This window comes from Chironomus tepperi, unplaced genomic scaffold, assembly GCF_022539635.2.
Source record: "Chironomus tepperi strain 1889 unplaced genomic scaffold, CSIRO-AGI_Ctep_v1 contig_7, whole genome shotgun sequence".
Classification (NCBI taxonomy): Eukaryota; Metazoa; Arthropoda; class Insecta; order Diptera; family Chironomidae; genus Chironomus; species Chironomus tepperi.
The window spans coordinates 1422815-1448789 of record NW_027226129.1 but is presented as its reverse complement, the minus strand read 5'-3'; the positions used below and the strand labels follow the sequence as shown (position 1 = coordinate 1448789).

The 25975-nt window shown below is 36.3% G+C and overlaps 4 protein-coding genes across 4 annotated transcripts; all 4 read left to right on the top strand.

Annotated features, from left to right (window-relative positions):
- Positions 1 to 1463: 1463 nt before the first annotated feature.
- On the top strand, positions 1464 to 7064 carry LOC139097763 (solute carrier family 35 member B1 homolog). Its single transcript, XM_070649758.1, has 5 exons — positions 1464 to 1626; positions 2221 to 2356; positions 4990 to 5446; positions 5808 to 5995; positions 6362 to 7064. The coding sequence occupies exons 3-5, from the start codon at positions 5212 to 5214 to the stop codon at positions 7049 to 7051; spliced, it is 1113 nt and encodes a 370-aa protein (XP_070505859.1). The 5' UTR covers positions 1464 to 1626; positions 2221 to 2356; positions 4990 to 5211; the 3' UTR covers positions 7052 to 7064.
- Positions 7065 to 12527: 5463 nt separating this feature from the next.
- LOC139097866 (solute carrier family 35 member B1 homolog) lies at positions 12528 to 15384 on the top strand. Its single transcript, XM_070649859.1, has 4 exons — positions 12528 to 12564; positions 13723 to 13983; positions 14052 to 14239; positions 14676 to 15384. The coding sequence occupies exons 2-4, from the start codon at positions 13758 to 13760 to the stop codon at positions 15363 to 15365; spliced, it is 1104 nt and encodes a 367-aa protein (XP_070505960.1). The 5' UTR covers positions 12528 to 12564; positions 13723 to 13757; the 3' UTR covers positions 15366 to 15384.
- Positions 15385 to 18480: 3096 nt separating this feature from the next.
- On the top strand, positions 18481 to 21057 carry LOC139098176 (collagenase-like). Its single transcript, XM_070650338.1, has 3 exons — positions 18481 to 18716; positions 18779 to 20453; positions 20890 to 21057. Exons 2-3 carry the CDS (start codon positions 19741 to 19743, stop codon positions 21053 to 21055), a joined length of 879 nt encoding a protein of 292 aa, XP_070506439.1. The 5' UTR covers positions 18481 to 18716; positions 18779 to 19740; the 3' UTR covers positions 21056 to 21057.
- Positions 21058 to 21271: 214 nt separating this feature from the next.
- O-fut1 (O-fucosyltransferase 1) lies at positions 21272 to 24343 on the top strand. The gene is made up of 2 exons (XM_070649645.1): positions 21272 to 21436; positions 21931 to 24343. The coding sequence occupies exons 1-2, from the start codon at positions 21322 to 21324 to the stop codon at positions 23010 to 23012; spliced, it is 1197 nt and encodes a 398-aa protein (XP_070505746.1). The 5' UTR covers positions 21272 to 21321; the 3' UTR covers positions 23013 to 24343.
- The last annotated feature ends 1632 nt before the right edge of the window (positions 24344 to 25975 follow it).

Sequence of the window (25975 nt, the reverse complement as noted above, 5' to 3'; positions counted from 1 at the left end):
AATTTTGGTCTCGTTCTTGATAAATCTTAGGTCAGATAAAACTCTTCAAAAATATCAAAAAATCACCTTCCGATTGTTTGTGTTCCATACTGAATTACATCCTAACAAATCACAAGATTTTTAAAAATTAAGACTAACGCCATCTATAAGTCAGTTTTACGGTATTTCTAAAATGTGCTGAGGATTTCTTTAGAAACCAACTTGCCAACTATGAGTCAAAGTTGTAAGTTCATAAAATAAGTCTAATGACATCTATGGGTCGACCAAATTTGGTGCTGTTAGTTCAGGTCACAACCATTTAGCCAATGCACAAAAGTAACTAGGATAAAATGTGACAATGATGAACTACAGAAAGATTTAAATGAGTTCTGTTTTAAAGCCATCATACCAATGAAGTCACGAAACTCAAAATCCCAAATTATAGTACAATAAATTTCACATTAGGTCACGTTCAGGAAATCCTAAAATAGAACAAAGCAAATTTATCAGTTTTGTTTACTGACGTAATCTGACATATTCCAGATAACATTGTTGTGTACTTCAAATTTCGGTAATACATGCCCGATCAGCACATTACTTTACTTACTTCGATGGCTGAGCAGATCAATTGTGGTTCAATCAGTACATAGTCTAGTCGGCCTGACAGAAGCTGTCATTAGAGACAATATTGCGCTTAATATTGGTAATTGGTAGACGGAAACCAGCTATAGAGCCAGATTGAGATGGAATCTGAGGGATGCCATGAATCCCAATTGATTTGTACGTCCAGGAGTCCAGTAAGGAAGGTTAATTGGATTCAAGCAGAAGTGCAAAACAGGCATCTGTGACAGTCAAAAACCCTACAAATTCTTGATAATTTGTAAGGTTTTACTTACAAAACCATATAAATTATCAAGAATTTGTAAGGTTTTTGCCTGTCACAAGTGCCTGTTTTGCAACTCTGGATTCAAGTAGCTTCGTGACAATTTTGGACAGTTCCACATCAACTCCAAATGACAGCCATCCTCACAATTGTGCTACTCGGGCATAAATTGCATGAGATAAGGCACCACAAAACAAAAAAGTCACCAAATTCTCATTTGTCGTGTCTTATTTTCAGCTTGACTCATTCATTTGTTTATATTTAGTAATCTTGCTCATTCCTCATAACTCGTCATGTCCATAAAAGTCTCATTATATCCAAAAATTTGCATCATCCGACAATAAATCCACACATGCATGCCTTATTGCTAATTTTATTTGAATTTTTCATCAAAAATCCGTTAATTGAAATCACAGTGGCATATCCAGCTCACCTGCATGACCGCATATCTTATAAGAATCAACAGATGCTCAACAACATCCAAAAAAACAGTGAGAATTTAATGACTCGATACAAATTTGGAGAGTAAAAAAAAATTTGAGAGAATTTTACCGGCATTGCTTTTTTACGACTTTATTTCTGTGTTGGATATACAGTTCAGTTTCTCTCTTCTTTCAACTCGGTTGAGTAAAGTTGGGAAAGAGTTTTTAGAGTTTTTTGCTGTATTTTGTTGTGAAAGTGGAAAAAGGGAGTGGAAAAGTTGAGAAAAATTGTGGAAAAATTAAAATTTGGAGTTTTTGGAAAGTCCAGAAATGTGAATTGAGGTGAAATTTTGAGAATTTAGGTGGAAATTTGGAGTTTGAAGTGGAATTTTGGTGGTAAAAAGTGGAGAATTTTGTTGAAAAATTGAGAAAATATTGAAATTTTATTGCATATTGAAGTGGTGTTTTTGTGGTTTTGTTTAAGATTTGGCAAATTTTGTGTAAACATCACAAAAATATCTGAAAATATCAGGAAGTTTTGAAATTCAGCTAATATTGGCTGAAATTCAGCAAAATCTGGCTAAAATTCAGCAAAATCTGGCTGAAATTTAGCAAATTCTGGATAAAAATTCAGCAAATTCTAGATAAATTCAACAAATTCAGGCTAGAGTTTAGCCATTTTTTGCTAAAATTGACCTTTTTAGCCAAAAATAGCTGAAATATCTCAAATTTAGTCAGAAATTCTTGAAAATTTTTACAAAAAAACCAATTTTGATGTTCAAAATTGTTTCAAAAATTACGAAAAATTCCAAAATTTACCAAAATTCCATTTAAAACATCCAAAAATGTCTCAAAATCCCTTTAAAAAAATTCAAACAATCTCAAAAAAATTATTAAAAAATTCATTAAAATTACCTCAAAAATCTCTCAAAACAGCAACAACCAAAAAAGCGAACCAAGGAATCAAAACAAAACCAATAACTACAAAAAAGCATAAAAAACAAAAATAATTTATGAACTACCGAATTTTACTCGTGGATATTTAAAATTCAATCAAGTAGCTAGCATGAAGGTAAGACAATGGGTGAATAAATTACGTAACATTAACAGTTTTTAAAGATTCTCTTAAATTTTTGATCATTCCAAACACATACACTGCAATTAGACGCGATACGGTGCGCATCTGTCGATACTTTTTCCCCCAAAATTTATACCTTTATGTTGCGTTCGATGTTATTGGTGATTTTAGATAAATGTGATTCTTATTAGAGGGATCAATCACCCTCTGTGTTTTGAAATTGTCCAATATTGGGACTTAGTTCGATTTCTTATTGGAAATTTCTGATTCTTGGTCTTCGGTTGTTTTTGGTCGTCTTCGGTTGTCTTCGATCATTTTCGAACGTCTTCGGTCATCTTCGATCATCTTCGGTCGTTTTCGGTTCATCTTCGGTCGTCTTCGGTCATCTTCGATCATCTTCGGTCGTCTTCGGTTCATCTTCGGTCGTCTTCGATCATCTTCGGTCGTCTTCGGTCGGCTTCGGTCGGCTTCGGTAATATTCGGTCGTCTTTGGTTCATCTTCGGTCATCTTCGGTCGTCTTCGGACTTCTTCGGTCATCTTCGTTCGTATTCGGTTCATCTTCGGTTGTCTTCGGTCGGCTTCGGTTGTCTTATGTCATCTTCGGTTCTCGCTTTTTGGTCTTCGTTTTTGATTTTCGGCATTGGTTCTCAATCTTTCATTACTCTGTCTACGATCTCAGTCTTGATCTCAAAAACACGCCAAAACCTCATCCATGCCTCACCCAACCACCATCAACTGACTCATCATCAATCTGATCTACTAATCAACTGATCTACAAATGTCCAAATTCAAATTACATTTTGTATAATTTAAATACAAAAGAATCAATTTCGTTTCTAAATTTTTAAATGTCTAAATGAATGAATTACAAAGTGGCATGAGTCATGCTGTGCGGATGATCAAATGAAATGAAAAAAAAAACAGAATCAAGAAGAAAATTCGATCGTCTCGCTTCTGTTGTCGAGTAAATAAACAAGAATTTTACTTCAATTTTTTGAGAGAACTTTTTTGACTCTCATTTGATTTATTTACGCGCAAAAAGTTGGGATTTGAGGATGTTTTTTAATGGAATTAAATTGATAATGGGGTTGGGGTATTGGGGTAAATTGGTGGATTATGGATCAGGAAGGTTATATGAAAGACACACGCAGGCAGAACTGGCAAAAAATGTGGTTCGATGCAGGTATGACTCTAACATGATGTCTGATCCAGTCACAATCCCAACTCACGCTGACATGAGGCAACATTTTTGGTTTTTCTTCGTCGTGTGCCTTTCGGGATGGCTTCTTTAATCATCTTTTGAAAAATGTCAAAAAGTCAGTAACAAGGCTGATATGTGTCTTACTTGAGGTCAGACTTTACAGATGTGCCTTTACCTTTTTAACCGCTCCATCACTATATCTAAGAACGCATATTTAGGGTTCTCGATATCCAGATCAAGGCATCCCAGACTTGGTCTCGAGATACATCAACCTCGGTCCCTGTCTTGGTGCCTGACTCTCTGTCTTGCTTTTAATAATTCATCTAAACCCAAGACTTTCGGATCATCCTATAATCATCCACTCATATCACTCATATACTCATCTTATGAGGTCACTTACCCATCCATAAACTCAAATTGACCATGTCAAGATTTAAATCAATTTTCCACAATATTTCAAGTACCAAGCATTGACATTGAATCATTGAATATTTTTGGAGATAATTCTATCCACTTGACCTTTGACTTGAGAAAATAAATAATCGGATTAAATTTCTAAAATCTTTTTTTTCAAAATTAATGTGTTAATGCGTAATAATTCATATACTTCAAGCATATGTATGGTGCTACATATTCAGTTTCAAGGTCGCAATGCTCTGGAATTTATTATTAGTATGAAAAAAAAAGAGTTGCAGATGTGGAAAATTGTAGAGAATTAATTAAAATGTGATGTTGGCATTCTCAATGTGTATTGGATGTCAGTAGTGTCTGGGTGGTATGGGGGGAAGGAGGAGGAAACAAAAAGGAGGAGGGGGAAGCAAGGGTAAGATGGGAGAAGAAGAGGGATGGAGGAGAAAGGAGGTCGACAGGGAGAGAATCCAGGGAATGTAGGCCGGCTACTCAAGCTACTATAGCTAACATTCCCAAAAAGCATCTCGGATAAAAAAGCTAAAATCGCACCTGTTAAGTCGGACTTCAATTCAGCCTTGTGCTTGACTTTCTTGCAATTTCTACGTTTTCTGCCTTCCGGAACTAGAGCATTTGTTAGAAATATAGTCTTATTCAAGGTCACTCTTGAATCCCAACTCACCCCCTTTTTGAGGATCGCTCCCCACGTCCGCTTTGTAATTTTTGACCTGAACGTCTTCCCATCCCCATGCGCTACAAGATTTCCGAACCCTCTCATCACAATGCGCTACGTAATTTTAAATTGCCCCTGCTAATTCGCTCTTTAAGTCAGATTTGGCAGGAATCCGAAGTAAAGTCGACTCCATTAAAATCTGGTCTCCAGTAGAGTCGACTTTTTGTCGACTTATGTACTCCAGACTCCCAAAGCCCTACCAACTCCCCCTTCTAAGCTGCTAATTAACCCTAATTTGACCTTAATCGCTAACTTTACTTTCTCTCTCAATCTCTGCTTTACAGTAACAACTGGACCAAAGTCATCAATATCATCAACATAATCAAAGCTGTGAAATTTTATACAAAATCGTAGATAGCATCAAAGTCATCTTTTCATATTTTTATACCCAACAAATCTCGACTAATCATCTCATCGTGCATATAGCTTCATATCCATCTACATCTACATACGTGTTACATTCCTAAGTCACACAACTTACCTAACCTCAAAAAATAATCACCAAAATGGGAAAGTGTATGGACTCTGTTAAAGGATGTTGGGCCAACGATACCCTCCGAATGGTGACGTTTGCTGTTGGCATCATCGTCTGCTTCTCCATGTATGGAATGCTGCAAGAAAAGATCATGCGTGTCTGCTATGGCGGTGAATTTGTGGACGGCGTCTGTAACGGAAAGAAATTTGAATTTGAATTGACGTTGGTGCTGATTTATTGCATTTGGTATTCGATATTCTCGAAGAGTGAGTATGAATTTTGGGGTTTCTAACCTCAAAATTGATTCCTTACCTCAAAATTGGGTCCTAACCTCAAAACTAGTTCCGAACCTTAAAATTGATTCCTAACCTTAAATTTGGTTCCTAACCTCAAAGTTAGTTCCTAACCTCAAAAAAATCCTAACCTTAAAATTGGTTCCTAACCCTAAACCTTATTTCCTAACCTCAACATTAGTTTCTAACCTCAAAATTGGTTCCTAACCTCAAACTTGGTTCTTAACCTCAAAATTGGTTCCTAATCTTAAATTTGGTTCCCAACCTCAAATATTGGTTCCTAACCTCAAAAAAAAAATTCGAACCTCAAAATCAAAATTTTCTCTCATTTTAGTCCTCATGTACGCCAACAATCGCATCCCATTCGTAGAAAATCTAAGAGAAGACAAGACCTTTGTCGGCTGGTATATCGCCGTTGCCTTTTGCTACCTCTCAGCCATGGTATGCAGTACAATGGCCTTAAGATGGATCAATTATCCAACACAAGTCATCACTAAGTCATCGAAGCCGATTCCTGTGATGGTAAGGATTGTGTTAGGAAAGGGTATGGAGGGGTACTCTGGAGGGCATCTGAAGGGTATTATGGAGGGTATCTAAAGGGTATTCTGGAGGGCATCTGAAGGGTATTCTGGAGGGCATCCGAAGGACATCCTTGAGGGCATCTGAAGGGTATTCTGGAGGGCATCTGAAGGGTATTCTGAAGGGCATCTAAAGGGTATTGTGGAGGGTATTCTGGGGGTATCTGAAGGGTATTCTGGGGGCATCTGAAGGGTATTCTGGAGGGCATCTGAAGGGTATTCTGGAGGGCATCTGAAGGGTATTCTGGAGGGCATCTTAAGGGCAATTCCAATTAAAAACCTAACCTAAAAATCTCCAAATTTCTTCCAGATTCTCGGCGTTTTCCTCGCCCAAAAGCGCTACACAATCCAAAAGTACTTTTTTGTCCTCCAGATTGTCGTCGGTGTCTCCCTGTTTGTCTACAAAGAAGGCAAAGCCAAACCCGGTGAAGAAAACTCATGGCTTGGTCTAGCATTGATTGGAATGAGCCTATTAGCTGACGGTGTCCTCGGCGGCATCGAAGATCGTATCCGAAACCGTACAAATCCATCAGCATTAAGCATCATGTTTGCCTTAAACTTCTGGGCATCAATCATCCTCATCGTGTCCGTCATCGCAACAATGGAAATATTCAAATTTTATGAATTCGTTATGGAATTTCCCGAAGTTTTAATGAAAATTGTTTCAGCATCGCTGATTGGGTCACTCGGGCAGATTTTCATATTTCTCATGATTGCCGGCTTTGGGTCACTTCCGTGCTCAATTGCAACAACAACAAGGAAGTTCTTTAATGTTTTAATTTCAGTTTTTCTATTTGGAAATTCGTTGATTCCGCGTCAATGGATTGCAACTGGAATTGTATTTACAGCACTGCTGGCTGACGCACTGTTTGGTAATAAGAAGATATTTAGACGTAAAGGTGAGGATGTACAGGTTGTGTCAACAACAAATGATTTTGAATTTACAAATGTTAAATTGGAAGAAATTGAAAAATTAAATCAAAATAAAGAACAAGTTTGAGTGACCAAAAAAATTTATTTTTTGAGTAATTCTCAATTAAGCCTTTATGGATGAGATTATAGATTAGAGACTAATAATCAGTTTGTCATTAATAGTTTATATTTCAGTGTGATAAGAACATAATTCTTTGGTAAGTGAATTTAAATTAATTATTTATTAATAAAAAATTTAAGGATGTCTGGTAGTGGAGTCTCTACGCTGTATATGTCAGGGTGTAGTCCATGGGGAGGGGGTTCTAATCTTCGGAAGGACCGGGTGATGTTCCTTTATCCCCTATATTTTGATGGTTTTCATGCCTAAGCAATAAACTCAGATTGCTCATGACATCTAAGGCTTACCAAATTCTCTGTTTTGATAAATTCTCGAGGTCAAGCCTACCAATAAAGTATCGGAATCAGGAATCTTTAGTCCTAACAATCTTCATTACCGAATATCTAAAAAAAAAGTTAATCAATTAATCCTTATTATTCCGACGTGACTCCGAATTGGGAATCGATTCGCTTTAAATCCAACAACATGCCAGGGTCACTACAGCTAAGTGTCCCTAATGCCAGTTAGACCGAAATCGAGACTTCTCGGGTAGTCTCAGTGTCGAGATTTTGTCAAGAAGCCTTAATTGTCATGTACAATCTGAGTTTATTATCCAGACTTGAAAACTATCAAAACATTAAAAAGGATAAAGGGACACCGGTGTCCATCCGAGGATTAGAACCCCATTTTCCCCCACGGTATAGAGAGCAGCATGATTTCGGATTGATTAACCGACATGTGATTTTTGAGATAGTTTACAATTTACATACAATACAATTTTTATGATTAAGACTTAATGTTACAATTGTTCATAAATTTTATACATTAATATTCGTTCAGTATTTTGATAATCACACAAATGTCAACTATAATTCGATAACCTTTATAGTAATAAAAGCAATTAAAAGTCACTTCAGTCATATTTTGTCTATGATTCATGAGTTCCGAGTTGACGTCCGCGTAAGACTTCACAGTGTTTTGATTACATGATTCTGCCAGTTGCAGCTCCATACAGAGTTGCAAAACAGGCACATGTGACAGACAAAAACCGTACAAATGCTTGATAAATTGTTCGGATTTGTAAGAAAAAATACAATACAAATTATCAAGCATTTATAAGGATTTGCCTTTGATGTTCTGCCAACTCTGCTGTAGGTCTGCTAAGTGCTATCATTGGTTAAACCAGAGTGTGGCCGTCTCAAATCAAAATATTAGACTGTCGAAAAATTCTAACATTTCGAACTCAACTTCTATTAAAATAAAAATTTACGTTACGATGAAAATTAAAAGTAACGGTCAAAAAATATTTCTGATCAAAATTTGATTTTATTTTTTTCAGAAATGATAGACAAAAGAATTCTTCTAGGACTTAGTATAATTAGCTACATAGTTTGTGTTGAGCATTATAAGCCAAATTCCCATCATTGTAATCATGGATGCGACAGAGAACAAATCTTACAACTTAACACAAGTCAAGCCATATTTGAATCGATTTATTCCGTTATAATATCCGGCGGTAAGCCATTAAAATTAATTAAATTGCACTGGAATTAATTTTGAACTTTTTCAGTTGTGATGCTCGTCGCCAGAATCGGATATGGCGAAAAAAGTGACAAAAAACCTCCTGTATTGCTGTACATCGGATACACTATTTTTTATGGAATAGAATTAATTGGTAATTACTACATTTCGATAAATTTTCCGCAAGATATCATGTTGGGATTCTCCTTCTCATTATTTGCTACCTTTGTAAGTATTATTTTATTTTATTTGTCTTTTGTCTTCATTCACTTCGGGTCTTTGATCTTCGGTCTTCAGTTCTTTGGTCTTCGGTCTTCGGTTCTTCGGTTCTTCGGTTCTTCGGTCTTCGGTCTTCGGTCTTCGGTTCTTCGGTTCTTCGGTCTTCGGTCTTCGGTTCTTCGGTTCTTCGGTTCTTCGGTCTTCGGTTTTTGGTTCTTCGTGTCTTCGGTCTTCGGTTATTCGGTCTTCGGTCTTCGGTTCTTCGATCTTCGTGTCTTCGGTCTTCAGTTCTTCGGTCTTCAGTTCTTCGGTCTTCGGTCTTCGGTTCTTCGGTTCTTCGGTTCTTCGGTCTTCGGTTTTTGGTTCTTCGTGTCTTCGGTCTTCGGTTATTCGGTCTTCGGTCTTCGGTTCTTCGATCTTCGTGTCTTCGGTCTTCAGTTCTTCGGTCTTCAGTTCTTCGGTCTTCGGTCTTCGGTTCTTCGGTTCTTCGGTCTTCGGTTTTTGGTTCTTCGTGTCTTCGGTCTTCGGTTATTCGGTCTTCGGTCTTCGGTTCTTCGATCTTCGGTTCTTCGGTCTTCGGTTCTTCGGTTCTTCGGTTCTTCGGTTCTTCGGTTCTTCGGTTCTTCGGTCTTCGGTTTTTCGGTCTTCGGTCTTCGTGTCTTCGGTTCTTCGGTTCTTCGGTTCTTCGGTTCTTCGGTCTTCGGTTCTTCGGTTCTTCGGTTCTTCGGTTCTTTTCATCGGTTCATCGGTTCATCGGTTCATCGGTTCTTCGGTTCTTCGGTCTTCGTGTCTTCGGTCTTCGGTTCTTCGGTCTTCGGTCTTCGGTTCTTCGATCTTCGTGTCTTCGGTCTTCAGTTCTTCGGTCTTCAGTTCTTCGGTCTTCGGTCTTCGGTCTTCGGTTCTTCGATCTTCGGTTCTTCGGTCTTCGGTTCTTCGGTTCTTCGGTTCTTCGGTTCTTCGGTTCTTCGGTTCTTCGGTCTTCGGTTTTTCGGTCTTCGGTCTTCGTGTCTTCGGTTCTTCGGTTCTTCGGTTCTTCGGTTCTTCGGTTCTTCGGTCTTCGGTTCTTCGGTTCTTCGGTTCTTCGGTTCTTCGGTTCTTCGGTTCTTCGGTTCTTCGGTTCTTCGGTCTTCGGTTTTTCGGTCTTCGGTCTTCGTGTCTTCGGTTCTTCGGTTCTTCGGTTCTTCGGTTCTTCGGTTCTTCGGTTCTTCGGTCTTCGGTTCTTCGGTTCTTCGGTTCTTCGGTTCTTCGGTTCTTCGGTTCTTCGGTTCTTCGGTCTTCGGTCTTCGGTCTTCGGTTCTTCGGTTCTTCGGTTCTTCGGTTCTTCGGTTCTTCGGTTCTTCGGTTCTTCGGTTCTTCGGTTCTTCGGTTCTTCGGTCTTTGGTTCTTCGGTCTTCGGTTCTTCGGTCTTCGGTCTTCGGTTCTTCGGTTCTTCGGTTCTTCGGTCTTCGGTTTTTCGGTCTTCGGTCTTCGTGTCTTCGGTTCTTCGGTTCTTCGGTTCTTCGGTTCTTCGGTCTTCGGTTCTTCGGTTCTTCGGTTCTTCGGTTCTTTTCATCGGTTCATCGGTTCATCGGTTCATCGGTTCTTCGGTTCTTCGGTCTTCGTGTCTTCGGTCTTCGGTTCTTCGGTCTTCGGTTTTTGGTTCTTCGTGTCTTCTGTCTTCGGTTCTTCGGTCTTCGGTTGTTCAGTCTTCGGTTCTTCGGTTCTTCGGTTCTTCGGTTCTTCGGTTCTTCGGTTCTTCGGTTCTTCGGTTCTTCGGTTCTTCGGTTCTTCGGTTCTTCGGTTCTTCGGTTCTTCGGTTCTTCGGTTCTTCGGTTCTTCGGTTCTTCGGTTCTTCGTTGTCTTCGGGCCTTCGACTCTTCGTTTCTTCTTGTCTTTTATCTTCAGTCTATTATTAATATTGATATTTTTATTTTAGATGCTCTGCTACTTTCTGCGCCAAAAGCAACTAGAAATGCATAAGCTTGGATTCGTTGGATTCATCATATTAGGGGAACTTATAGCTTTTTACAAAAATGTGGAAATAAATTTCATTTTCAATATTTGTTACATAATTCTCACAAGTCTTAATTATGGATCTTTGGAAAAGATTCGACTGACTTCAAGTCCATCGCTGTTCAGCTTCACATTTTTGATTTCTATCTCAAATTTAGTTGCTGAACTAGTCACTGCATTCATCACAACGAAACCGGACAATATAATTAAATTTTTAAAATTGGAACTTTTTGACATGGAAAGTCATATGGCAATTGTGGCTAAGATTCTTATGCTGTATATCATAAATTGGATTCTAATCAACTATGATGCTCTAACGTATGCAATTATTTTGAATTTGAGTTTTTTATTTTCAATTAAAATCTGGGAACTCAATATGGGTGATACACTTGAGTTTGGTGATTTTATTGGATTTGGAACTATTGTTGCAGCTTTGGGATGTTATGTAGCCACTTTTGATCGTGACTTGTTGGGTGGACTGTTAAGAGACAATAGGCCACAAAGTCGTCCACTTAATAGGGTAAATGAAATAGAAATGGTCACAAATGCTTGAAATTATTTGAGAAAAAATGACAATTTTGATGATTTTTTGAATGTAAAAATGGGAATAAATTAAAATAAAGAAGTTTTAATTAAAATTGAGTAGTTTTTGAGAATCTTAATTATTTCAGGAGATAAACTAGTTAAGATTTGATCACTCGTGACCTGCAGAAGCGCATTTTATGACGGAACCGAGACAGAACCGAGACGGAACCGAGACGGAACCGAGACGGAACTGAGACGGAACTCAGACGGAACTGAGACGGAACTCAGACGGAACTGAGACGGAACTGAGACGGAACTGAGACGGAACTGAGACGGAACTGAGACGGAACTGAGACGGAACTGAGACGGAACTGAGACGGAACTGAGACGGAACTGAGACGGAACTGAGACGGAACTGAGACGGAACTGAGACGGAACTGAGACGGAACTGAGACGGAACTGAGACGGAACTGAGACGGAACTGAGACGGAACTGAGACGGAACTGAGACGGAACTGAGACGGAACTGAGACGGAACTGAGACGGAACTGAGACGGAACTGAGACGGAACTGAGACGGAACTGAGACGGAACTGAGACGGAACTGAGACGGAACTGAGACGGAACTGAGACGGAACTGAGACGGAACTGAGACGGAACTGAGACGGAACTGAGACGGAATCGAGACGGAACTGAGACGGAACTGAGACGGAACTGAGACGGAACTGAGACGGAACTGAGACGGAACTGAGACGGAACTGAGACGGAACTGAGACGAAACTGAGACGGAACTGAGACGGAACTGAGACGGAACTGAGACGGAACTGAGACGGAACTGAGGCGAAACCAAGACGGAACCGAGACGAAACCGAGACGAAACCAAGACGGAACCGAGATGAGCCGAACTGAGCCGAGATGAACCGAAACTAGCCGAACTGAGCCGAGATGAGCCGGAATGAGCCGAGACTAACCGAAACAAATGAAGACGGACTAAGACATGCTTACGACATTATTGAATCTAACGGAGATGCTACTGAGTGTCAATTTTGATCTTCACACTTTTTTATTTGATCATTTTTGAGAGATTTTTTTACATCCAAAAAATATTGCTGAGCGAATGAAAAATCGGAGAGAATTTGAACAAGTTTTTCATAATCAACAGGTGATTTTGTTGTTATTCTGATTAGTAGTTGGCCAGCAGCATCTCACGAAGCACAAAAATTCGAATGTAAGGTAGGAAATTGAATTGGAATTGAATTTAAAATTTATAATTAATTAATTAATTAATTGAGATAAAAAAGTGGTGAATTTTGAGGTTATGTTCTGGAATTTTTAGTATTTTGAAGGATTTTAAATTAATTTTTTTGAAAAATTATTTAAAATTAAGATTCAAAATCATTTTAAAATTAAATTAATAATAAAAATAATGGAAAATTATAAAAAAATAAAAATCTTAAAAAATAATCTAAACTGTTTAAAAATCAGCAAAAACCTCAAAAATTCTTTGCGAATTATGAGAATATTATATAAAATAAATATAGGAACAAAAATAACAAAGTAGAAATTCCGCTATGCAAATTTTAAATCGGTTGATTCAAGAAAGAATGACAAAAAAAAGTCACACAAAATATATTTCAAAATAAAATAAGTTCAAGGTCAAGTTTGTTGATAGATTTTGGTATATTTGGTGATGCACGGAAGTGGTTTTTAAAATTGATAAAATAAATAAAAACTATTGAAAAATTCCAATTTAAAAATTAAAATAAAACTGAACAAATTTAAAATTCAAATTTAACAACTAAAAAATACTGCACAAATTTGAATTAAAATTTTAATTTTTTAAAACTTTTATAATTTTTTAATTTTGCAATTTCTTTTTTTTTGCAATTTTTTTATTTTTTTTTAATTTTTTTAAATGTTTTTACATTCGTTAAAATTTATTTATTTCTTAAAATTTTTATAAGTGTTTTTTTAATTTTTTATATTTTTAATTTTTTTTTATACTTTTAAATTTTTTATTTAATATTATTAAAAAAATTTTTAAATTTTTCAAACTTTTAATTTTTTCAATTTTTTTTTAAATTTCCGAATTTTTTCTAAGTTAATTAAATTATTTTAATTTTTTAAATTTAAAATTTGCGAATTTTTTTTATAATTTTTTTTTCAATTTTTTTAAATTTTTTTTTTTAATTTGTATTTTTAAAATTTATTAAAACTTTTTTATATTTTTTTAAATTTTTTGAGTTTTTTTTTAATTCTATTTTATTTTTTTTTTAAATTTCTTAAGTTTTAAGTTTTTAAATTTTTAAATTTTCTCTCAATTTTTTTTTAAGTTTTTCAAATTGTTTTAAAATATTTTTTAATTTTTTTTTTAAAATTTTTTCAGTCAATTCCCTCCCAAATTTGGCCATTAATCACACAATGAAGAACTTTATAACCGACAACCTGACGCCATCTTCACGACCACGCCTGGTCCTTCTAGCCCTAATTTACATAGCTATAGCACATCTTTCAAGACATTACAATAAGTTAATCCATACACATTGTTATGGCGAAATTATAAGAAATGAATGTCGTGGACATAAATTTAAGCAGGATAATGTGATGCACATGTGCTTAGCATTCACGTATGTAGCAGTAGCTAAAGGTGAGTCGTAACTTAATGTGAATGACCTCAAATAATAAGCAGCAACAACTTAACCTTTAATACTTCAGCAATTATGATGATAATGGACCAGATGCCTAATATTGAGAATAAAATTGAGAGTAAACCGCCAAAACTTTTATTTTGGTTTATTGGAACCGGCATTGTGCTCTCATTGACATTCTCACAATTGGGTAAAGAGCAGACGACTTACTCAATATTTACAGCATTTACATCTTCATTGCCATTGATTGTTTTGGTAAGAGAAAATTGACTTTATTTTAAATTTTTCAGGGCCGTTAAATTTTGAATTTTTGATAACCGTTAAATTTTGAATTTTTGAATTTTTGAATTTTTGAATTTTTGAATTTTTGAATTTTTGAATTTTTGAATTTTTGAATTTTTGAATTTTTGAATTTTTGAATTTTTGAATTTTTGAATTTTTGAATTTTTGAATTTTTGAATTTTTGAATTTTTGAATTTTTGAATTTTTGAATTTTTGAATTTTTGAATTTTTGAATTTTTGAATTTTTGAATTTTTGAATTTTTGAATTTTTGAATTTTTGAATTTTTGAATTTTTGAATTTTTGAATTTGTTAAATGTTAAATTTAGAATCTTATGTTTTTGAATTTTTGAAAACCGTTAAAATTTGAATTTAAAAAAACCGTTAAATTCTTTTTTTTTAATCTTCCAGATCAGCTGCCTAATCCTATCCAAAAAGATCTACGAAGTCCAAAAATACTTTATAGTAATGTCAATAATTTTTGGACTATTTTGGCACCTCAACGACTACAAGTCAGGATCAGGAAATGTCCTCGGTGTCGTCTACATGATCCTCTCCGTCCTCATATTTGGTGCCACCCAAGGTCTCACCGAACGTGTCCGAATGTCCAAAAGTCCATCAACATTAAACTACATCATGTGGATTAATCTATTTGCAGGTCCAATTTACGTCATTCCGATAATAATTTATGACGAGTCATTCGATTTTTTTGTGCTGTCTGTCGAGAATCTTGATGTTTACTTCGACATCGCAATCATGGCTCTTTATGGCTTTATCATGACCTTTATATCATACCTAATTGTCGTTGAGTACGGTGTCCTTACTGCTGTTATTTTATATGCAGCACGTGATGTCTTTGTGACTATAAATGAGAAAATAATCGATGGATCAATCCTGACTGTTGATGATCAAATGAATAATGTTAAATGGATTGGATTTGGAATTTTGATGGTTGGATTGGTGTCGGACTTGATACTTGGTGATCAAAAGTTCTGTGAGCATCATAAGGATGATGGTGAGGTGGAACTAGCCAATGCAACGGAGCTACAGACTCTTAATTCTAATAATAATGAAAATAACAAAGATGATGAAAAAGAATAAAAATTTTAAAAATGTTGAATTGTGTTTTTGGGGTTTGTTCATAAATGATGTCATTTGAAAATTAGGTATTTTGCAGTCTTTGTGATTTTATGGATGGTATAAGACATCATTTGCTGCAGAAAATGATCAAAATTGACAGTTTTCTGGATCAACCCCACAAATCCACAACCCTCAAGGGTCAAACCCACATAATCCACTTGCAACCACCCCCTTGATCCCCCTAAAGAACGTTACGTAATTAGTGAATGGTCCCCGTTGTACTCAATTTATTGTTCAGGTCCCCAAAAGTTTCCCAAATTCTCAAACTTTTTTTTTTACAATCAAAATATTGACCTGTTTTTGGTATAAAAAGTCACAAATTAGCGATTCCGTTATCAATCAACATTGGACATTCCAGATTCAAGGAGGAAACAACAACAGAAATTTTAATCCACAGAATCATCAACATTTAAAGGTTTGATTTCATATCAACTTAGCACAATGAGTCAGCTACAGCTTCAACCGCCAACATTTGGCGAAATGGACCTGCTACGTCTCATGTTCGAGATCAATAAGCAGTCAGTCGATCCAATTAATCTACAACAAATGATATTTGATCATCAAATGAGGAACAGTCATCAGTATGCAGCCTTAACACCGCCACCGGAACCGGCAAAATCAGCCGTTCCATCATCACCGACTGCTGAGTCATTTAAGGCCAACTTAATGACAACCTCAACACCAGGACCAGCAGCAACAAAAGTCAAGGATATACCGGAACCAAAAGTCACCTTTAATTATGTTGTGCCTGAAAACATTGACTTGACACCGGACATAATTCATGATATTGAGGATGCAAATGAGGACTATTTGGCCATTGACCATGATAATCCCGAAAGTATCAGGAAGTTGCTATATTCTGAGAAAATCACTGAATGGTGTGGCGAGACTATATACCATAATATGCCAGAAGTTGTTATGGTCGAGTACGACAGGATGCTGAAGGCAAGTCACACAATGAAAATGGAAGTGATTAAAAAAATTCATAAGGAAATGCCAATTAATTATGATTATAATCCAAACAAGTCACGGATCCGGACAAATTATGGAAATCCAGCAATTGCTGAAGGACGTACTAAGAATAATATAGCAAGTCGGAGATCAAGGCAGAGGAAAAAGTTCCAGCAACACATTTTACAGTATTCGGTTGACTATGATGAGGATGATAATGAACTGATGAGTCAGCAGGAGAAGTGGCTGAAGGCAATTATTGAAAATTTGGAAAATAAAATTATTGCCGATAAAGGAGTCGATGGTGTGGAGGAGATTAAAATGTTGAGGAAGCAGACGGGATTTGAATGAATTTGTTTTGGTGATATTTTTAAGGATTTTTAGGTAATTAAGGAGATTTTGTACTAGAAAAAATTAAGATATATTGAATTAATAAAGAATATTGTGATAATAAGGAATTAGATTGTATTGATTTGAACCCCAACTGCCCTCTCTAACCAACCCTCCCTTTACTTGACCTCTTCACTCCTCTACTTTTCCTAACGCTCCACTCTATCCCACCCATCGCATAACTCTACCTCAAAAAAGGCCCGTAATCTACCTTACCCAATCCCCTCCTCTACTCCATCCCTCTTCTTCCTTACCCTTCTCCCCTCTACCCAACACATTTTTCCCTCTACCCCCCGCAACTCCTCCCCTAACTTAGATGATATAGACCAAGTTGTGGACAACCTGTGTGGCGTGGTATGCTAGTGTTCTGTCAAAAATTCTTTGAAATGCCATGAATCTTTGGTCACGTGTGGTGTCGGTTCAGCCTTTCTACCAAGGTGTGCATTGAGAAACAAAATAAAAGGTTTAGAATCCCTGATATACCCAATATGTCTCCTTATCACCAAGATGTTTTGACACTGACGTGTTTCTGTACTGAAACCAAAAGGGAGCGGTTTAGTTACTCTGTGGAGCCTCCCGAAGTCCTGTTAATTCAATTATCAAAAATAAAATAAATAAATAAATAATAAAAAAAAAAAATAATAAATTTCAAAGTAGTCAGGAGTGGAGGGATGGGTGGGGTAGAGTTGAGGATGGATAGGGTAGAGAAAGCAGGATGAAGTAGAAAGGGTATGAGTAGTCGAAGCAGTGGTGACCAACCTATTTGTCTCAGAATTACCATAAACCGTTGTGTGTGGTTTTGGTTGTGGCTTACCACCAAATTGTGTGCTGTACCATAAATAAAGGTTGTACAGCACTGGAACAGATGATAACCTGCAAATACCTGTAATTTTGGATATACTTTTCTTTTTAGAAAATTGACGACTTTCTATTAATGGTGTTCTTAATATTCAGCCATAAAAAAGGAACAGGTATGAAATACATACAGAACATACCTGAATGGTGACATGAACAATGTAAAGGAACTAAAGAATGCTATGGTAAACATGCACGAACATGTCACAAAGAAGCAACATCTGCAAACTTATTGCGCAACAATTTTTGGGACACAAAGACAAGCTTGTCTTATTGTGTGGACATAAAAGACACGAAAAAAAGGCGGGAAATGAAATTTTTGTATAAAAAAGGCAGAAAAGTTGAGTTTTTTAGTCATTCTATTGAATTTACCAGACTAACAACACATCCAGGCAGGAAGGCTCGATCAGCAAAAGTCTCAACTCGATACAAAAATTATTTCAAATTGTTTGCTCAACATAATTAAGTTAAAATGTGAAGGAAAATTAGTTAAAAATGAGAAAATTTTTCATGGAAATTGGATGAAAAAAGATTAAGTTCTGGGATGAGCGCTGATATGGTAAGTGGAAGTGGAAAGAGATTGAAAGTTAAATTTAAAAATTAAATTTTAAAAAATTTAAAAATTAAATTTTAAAAAAATTTAAAAATTAAATTTTAAAAAATTTAAAAATTAAATTTTAAAAAAATTTAAAAATTAAATATTTTCAATTTTTTTTTAATTTTAAGATTTGAAAATTCAAATAAAATTTAAAAAAATGAAATTAATAATTTCAAATAATTAAAAAAAATTCAAATTTATGTTTAGAATAAATCCAAAATAAAAATTCTAAAATTGATTAAAACAATTTAAAAAAAACTACTAAAAAAATCAAAATTTTAATTCTTGTTAAATTCCAAAATAATTTTACAGGACATAAGCAGCATCCCTAGCATCCAACACAATACACATAAGATGGATTAAGTCAACATAAAAACAACTTCAGAACAAGTTCAAGAACCTGAAATTTACAGCAATTTTGCTCACATGCCTTATTGATGTCTGATGAAATTATGGCTGAATAACTGGAATTTCCACAGCCATCAATCATCTCAAGTGACATCAAGCATGAATTTCATGTAAATTTTCAAAAAATCCAAATTATTTCAATTTTTTCATTTTTTATTCAATTTAATTCCAGTTCCAAATCCATCAGATTCATATTTTAGAGTTGAGACTTGACACCCAGCTTGAGCTGTTCGAGCCTTCCAAGGAGAGTTCCTCAAAATTCAAATGGAATACAAGCGACACGTCTGCATTTTATGATAAAATATCCTTTTCTGCTCTTTTTTTGTACATTTTTTTTTCTATTAAATTTTTATAAAGCGAAACTTTAGAATTAAGGACGAAATTTTTTAATAAAATTAATTTTTTTTATATTTTTGAACACACGAATTTTTATGAGTTGTTTTAAATCACTGAGACTTATTTTGAATGACCAAAGAACTACAGAACTGAAGAGTCGAAGATACCGAAGACAACAAAGAAGACCAAAAACCGAATACCGAAGACGATCGAAGACCGAAGATACCGAAGACAGACCGAACCGAACCCGAAGACCGAAGAGCTTAAGACCTGAAAACGGAATACAGACTTAGCCAAATCCGAACACCGAAGAGCTTAAAACACGAAGACCCGAAAACTCAAAACCCGAAAACCCAAAGATCGAAAATCGAAGATCGAAGATGAACTAATACCGAAGACAGAAGATAAACGAAGACATGATGACACGAAGACCCGAAAAACCGAAGACCGAAGCTGATTCCGAAGATTCCCAAAACACGAAGACAACGAAGACCGGAACAACAAAGACACGAAGACAACGAAGACCCGAAAACCACGAAGAAAACCGAAGACACAACAACAACAGACCGATTAACCAAAGCCTTCTATATCAACACATTTGCACTGATTTCAGTCAATTTCGAGTGCTTCTCTTGAATATCAAAGTCAAGTGTTGATCAAGTGTCAAGTGCAAAGCAACTTGTGCTGATAAAATTGTCTGATTCAACAAATTCATTGATAAGTCATTAAGTATAAATGCATCAAAACTGTCAATGAAGCTCTCAGTTCTGCGCCTGACTCTAAAGTATCAATCAAGTCATGAAAATCTACACAATTGCCTTAATTTATCTAATTCCAACAATATTTTGTGAATCATTCATACCCGATGACTGGATATCAGCACAATCACCATTAACATCCACAATCTATAAGGACATAACCTCCAAAATTCCAGGAATCAACAGACATGCCAGAATAACACGCGGTAAAACAGCAAAACTTGGTCAAATTCCACATCAAGTTCTGCTGTACACGACGGAAGAAGCATCAAGCCACACGTACCTTTGTGGCGGTTCCATTATATCATCAAATTGGATCCTTACAGCTGCACATTGCATCTATAAAATGTCAAATGCAACTGTCTATGCTGGAATCATTGATCGAATTTTAGGACCTGCTGAATGGACAGCATCAATCTCAAAATCGCAGCTAGTTCCACATGAACTTTACAGTCCAGACTCGACACTCAATGACATTGGACTTGTTGGTGCTGTCAACATCACTTTTGGTCCTTATGTCCAGAAAATATCAATACCGACTGTAAAGGATGCTGTGACGTCACTGATTAGACGACTTGGGGACATAAGTGGATGGGGTGTGACGAGCTATATAGGACTGGCTGCTCAGGATCTTCAATATGCACAAGGTCCGATTGTCGATAACTTTATGTGTGTTGGCTATTTTGGAACTGATAATGTTAAGGATTCACATGTCTGTTTGGACACTAGGACTGGACGGTCGACTTGTAATGGGTGAGAAATTTGAATTTTTGAGAACCGTTAAAATTTGAATTTTGAAAATGATTAAATTTGAATTTTTTAAAACCGTTGAAATTTGAATTTTCGAAAATAACTAAATTTGAATTTTCAAAAACCGTTAAAATTTTAAACTTTGAAAATAGGAAAATTTAAATTTTTGACAATCGTTACAATTTGGAATTTTGAAAAACACAGAATTTGAATTTTTGAAAGCCGTTAAAATTTGGAATTTTAAAAAAAGAAAAATTTGAATTGTCGAAAACCTTTAAAATTTGAATTTTTGAAAATCTTTAAAATTAGGAATTTTGAAAATATCAAAATTAGAATTTTTAAAAACCGATAAATTTAAATTTTTAAAGACCGTTACAACTTTGAATTTTTAAAAAATCTTAAAAAACCGTTAAAACTTGAAATTTCATTTTCCCTCCAGTGATTCAGGTGGACCACTCTCAGTCACCATTAGTTCCCGTCAAGTCTTAGTTGGAATTGTGAGCTTTGGATCAGCCTATGGATGTGAATTGGGTATACCAGCTGTCTTTACAAGAGTTTCAAGTCATCTTGATTGGATTAAGGGGAAAACTGGATTAATAAATTAGAAAAAAATGAGGTTAGGTTCTATAATAGAGTTGACAGGGGTCCAATGTACTCCAGACTCCCAAATCTGTTCACAACATCCAAAAATCCTTAAATAAAAAATTCTCAAAAAAATAAAAAAAAATATTTCAAAATTTTTCCTAACGTCTTTTAAAAACTCAAACGTAAAAACTTTTCAAACAATTTCGAATATTCGTACAACAACAACAAAAACGAACATTTCAGGCACAGATTCATAAAGTAAACAATAACAAATCAGCCGCCTAGGATGTCAAGTGTCGTCAATATTATTTATTTTCTCATTTTTAATACCTTAATAGCCATAAATGCTGAGAATTATGAGATAGATGTGAATGGATATGTGGCTTACTGTCCGTGTATGGGTGAGTATTTGAAGGAATTTGATGGAATTTTGGGGATTTTGAAGTGGAAATTGGCAGAAAAATTTGGAAGTTGAGGTGGAAATTTTGGAGGATTTTGTGGCAATTTTGAGGGATTTTGAGCCAATTTTGAGGATTTTGTGCCAATTTTGAAGGATTTTGTGCCAATTTTGATGGATTTTGTGCCAATTTCGATGAATTTTGTGCCAATTTTGATGAATTTTGTGCCAATTTTGACGAATTTCTTGGAATTCGGACCCAAATCTACCCAAATACCCCCAAAACATCCTCAAAACCCCCTCAACACCCTCAAAATATCAATAAATTCCCAATAAAAATTCATAAGCACCAAAAATATCGACAAAACCATCAAAATTACCATACAGCAGTGCATACCCATGCCAACCCACCCTGTATGCCTCACCCCACCCCACAAATCTCACCCCACCCCTAACCCACCCTAGCAATGACAAATAATAACAATTTCAATTTTTCAGGTCGTTTTGGCAACCAAGCCGATCACTTTTTGGGTGCATTATCCTTTAGTCATGCCTTAAATCGTACCCTCATCCTCCCACCATGGGTTGAATACCGTAAAGGTGAATCAAAATCCGTTCAAGTTCCATTCAAGACATACTTTAAAGTCAAGTCACTTCAAGAATTCACCAAAGTAATTCCAATGGAGGACTTTATGGATCAACTGAGTGACAAAGTATGGCCAACTGGACATAGAATCTCATTTTGTTACAGTGAACGGAGGAAACTCGACGGCACGTCCAGTGGAAGTTGTAATGCAAAGGATGGAAATCCATTTTTCTCATTTTGGGATGGTTTTGGCATCGACTTTGATAAATCCGAATTTTTTGGTCCACTGCTGACTTATGACGTCATACATCGTGGTATGGACGTGATATGGAATGAGAAATACAGTCCAGATAAGTATCCAGTCCTGGCATTTACCGGTGCACCGGCAGCATTTCCTGTACAAGCTGAAAATGTCCATCTCCATAAATACCTTAAATGGTCACCAGAAATCGACAGCAAGGCTGACAAGTTCATCAAAAATTTCCTTCCAAAAGGCTCATTTATTGGAATTCATCTACGAAATGGAATCGACTGGATACGAGCATGTGATCATATTAAGGATGTTAAGCAGTTGTTTGCATCGGCACAATGTCTTGGCTATAATAATGAAAAGGGTGCGTTATCGATGGACATATGTCTGCCATCGCAGGAACAGCTTATCAGGAAGATCAAAAGAGTCGTTAAAAAATTTAAAGAAATTCACAAAAATAATGAAATTAAGTCAATTTATGTCGCGTCCGATAACAATCATATGATTGAGTATCTCAATGAGCATCTTAGGAGGATGAAGATTAAGGCTTTTAGGCTGCCTGAGAATAATCCACATGTTGATTTGGCCATTTTGGGACGGGCTAATTATTTTATTGGAAATTGTGTGTCATCATTTTCGGCTTTTGTTAAGCGTGAGAGGGATGCGAGGGGATTTCCATCGGAATTTTTTGGATATCCAAATGAGAAGGCGCAGAAGAGTAGTGCGAGACATGAGGAATTGTAGATGTGAGTGTGAGGGGCAATATTCTGACATGGTGAATATGATGTACAATTTACTGTGTCATGAATCCTGAGACTCAAAAATAGAACAAATTGGTTAATTGATCAAATGAATTAGGTTTAAATTTGGGGGTCAAAGGGGTGTATTTAGGTGGAGTAGTGAGGTGAATTCAGAACGAATAGGTGTGGGGGTCAGGGAGGTAACTGGGGAAGGGTGGCAAGGAGGAAGGCTAACAAGAAGGTAGGGTGATAATAGGACAGGCTGGCAAGAGGACATGCTGACAAAAGTGGAGACTAGCAAGAGGGTAGGAAAGCAAGCGGACAGGCTGACGTTGGGTAACCTGACAAGGGGATAGGCTGGCAAGGGGGGTAAAGTAGCATTGGGCAGGGTGGCAAGGCAATAGGGTCCCAAAGGGACAGACTGGAATGAGGGTGAGAAAACAAGGAAGCATTCTGGCAAGGGATTGGGCTGGCAAAAAGACAGGGTGGCAAGGTGACAAGAGACAAGGGTGGCAAGAGAGCAGACTGACAAGGGGATAGAGAAGTAAGGGGACAGGCTGGCAAGGTGGTAGGATGCCATAGGACAGGCTGGCATGGGAGTAGGCTGACAAGGGGCATTCTGGAAATAGGTAGAGTGGCATAGAGTAGGTTAACAAGATGGTAAAGTAGGATGAATCAGGCTAGCAAGGGAAAAGAGTGACAAGAGGACAGGCTGGCATGATGCGAGGATGACAAGGGGAGAGGGTGACAAGGGGACAGACTAGCATTAGGGCAGGCTAGCTAAGTGACAGGAGGCAAGAAGCAGGGTGTAGGGTGGCCAATCTGACAAGAAGTTAAGGTGGCATGGGGTAGGTTGCTAATAGGGAAAAATAGCATGGGTCAAGGGGTAGGCTGGCAAGAAAGTTGGCTGGCAAGAGGGTAGGTTGGCAAGCAGATAGGGTGGCTCGGGATAATACTTCCAAAAGTCAAGATTTTGACGCCTTTTCGAGACTAAGACTAAGAATACAAGTAAATTTTCCAGGGAAAGGGTTGAAGGGAGGAGAGGAGTAAGAGTGGGATCAGGGACAATGGGAGGGAATGGCTGAGAGGAGCAGGTGGTCATCTTCCAAAATTCACACCTACTTCCTCTACATAAGGCATCAAAATTCCAATTCAATTTCTATAAAAACTCAACAATTTTTCTCAGTAAACTCACTCAACATAACGGGTAGTTAGTGTTATAGACTTTGCAAAATAAGGGCAATTAACCGTGTGATAATGATTGTGTATGTATGTATGCACGGAAGTATCAAGTATCTCTAAATAAATATTAATAAGTTGTCAATTAGAATAAAATTTTCAATTTTTTTCTCATTTTATTTCAGTTTATTTCAAAATTTTGATGAAATTAGTTCAGAATGTCAATTTTGACATCAGTTCGTCCACTAATTGTGGTTCTGCAGTTCACTGGATTCGCCCTATTCACAATAAATCCAAAAAATTACAAAATTAATGTCAATTTTGGCCACATTTTATCAGGAATTTTAGCAATTTTATTTAATTTATTTTTACATTATATTTTTTGGTTCTCGTACTTTGACATTGCCGTCCAAGGAACGGAAATAGCCAAAAATGCAATTCCAAAGCTCGTCTATTCCAGCATCATCGTCTATTCCTCAATTAAAGTCTTAAATTTTTTAAATCGTCAAAAAATTGGAAAATTTTTAAAAAAATTTCATAAAATTGATGAAAAATTTGTGCTGTTGGATGTCCACTATGACTATAAATTGGAAAAGTCGAAAATTTGTCAAACTTTAAGTCTAGTCTGTGCCTTAGTGCTGGTCATGTCAGTCCTTGGATTTTGCGTCCAAACGAGTTTCACGTCCGGTGTCGACATGTCCGCGTCACTGTTCAATATTTATGGAAATACATGCGGATTCCTGATATGCTATCAAGTTGTCATTGCCATGATTGGTATTAAGCTTAAATTTGAGTCTGTCAACAAGTTTCTAACCTCAAAAAATGATTTTAAAATTCAGGAATTGAAAATTTTGACCGAAATTCATTTTATGGCAATGGAACTGATTGAAATGTTTAATTCAATTTATGGACCAGCCATAATGATGTGCATGACAATTGTATTTGCATGGCATTGCATCATATCATTTATGACAGTCATGATGTCATCAGTCATGTGGACTAAATACACAATGGTCAGCTTATTTCACATTTTTATGCATTCGGTGATGATATCGACAGCTGTGACTGTAATATACTATGCGGAACTGGCTATGAGTGAAGGTAGGAAGACAATCAAGTTGCTGTATATGAAGCTTAATGGAACTGATTGTGAAAAAGTGATGGACAAGATACAGAGTTGGATTAATCAAATTTCAGACACAAATGTTGAATTTTCATGTGGATTGGTGGACTTTAATTGGAAGTTTTTGTTTCAGGTGAGTTGAAGTTTTTTGGGGAATTTTGGACCCAGGAAGAGCAGGAAGTGCCAGGAAGACACATGAAGGAGAAATTGAGGGAATTTTAGCTTCAAATTGGGGTTTTTAGGGGTTTTTTCATCAAAAAATTCTACAAAATTAAATAAATTTGTTCCAATATTTTTTCACAATTTTTTCCAGTTCCTGACAGCAGCCGTGATGTACTTTATCATTCTCGTTCAATTTGAGTCGTCGTATAATGACCAAAAATGTGGAAAATGCAACACAAGTTAAGTTTAATGACTGTATCAAATATCCAATAAAATAAAATATGTTCAAATAGTAACTGATGTGTAGGTTGATTAGACAGTGTTGTGACTTTAGTTCCTAGATGATCAAATTCCAAAGGAGGCATGAAAGTGTCAGACTGTCAATTTATCACGTCACATACTAAGCATACCCCCCCTTAACATGTCAGCTTCTTTATCTATTTGCTTAGTATGCAATTCCAGTTCTATTTCAGTTCCTCTATACCAACAAGTCAGTCTTAATT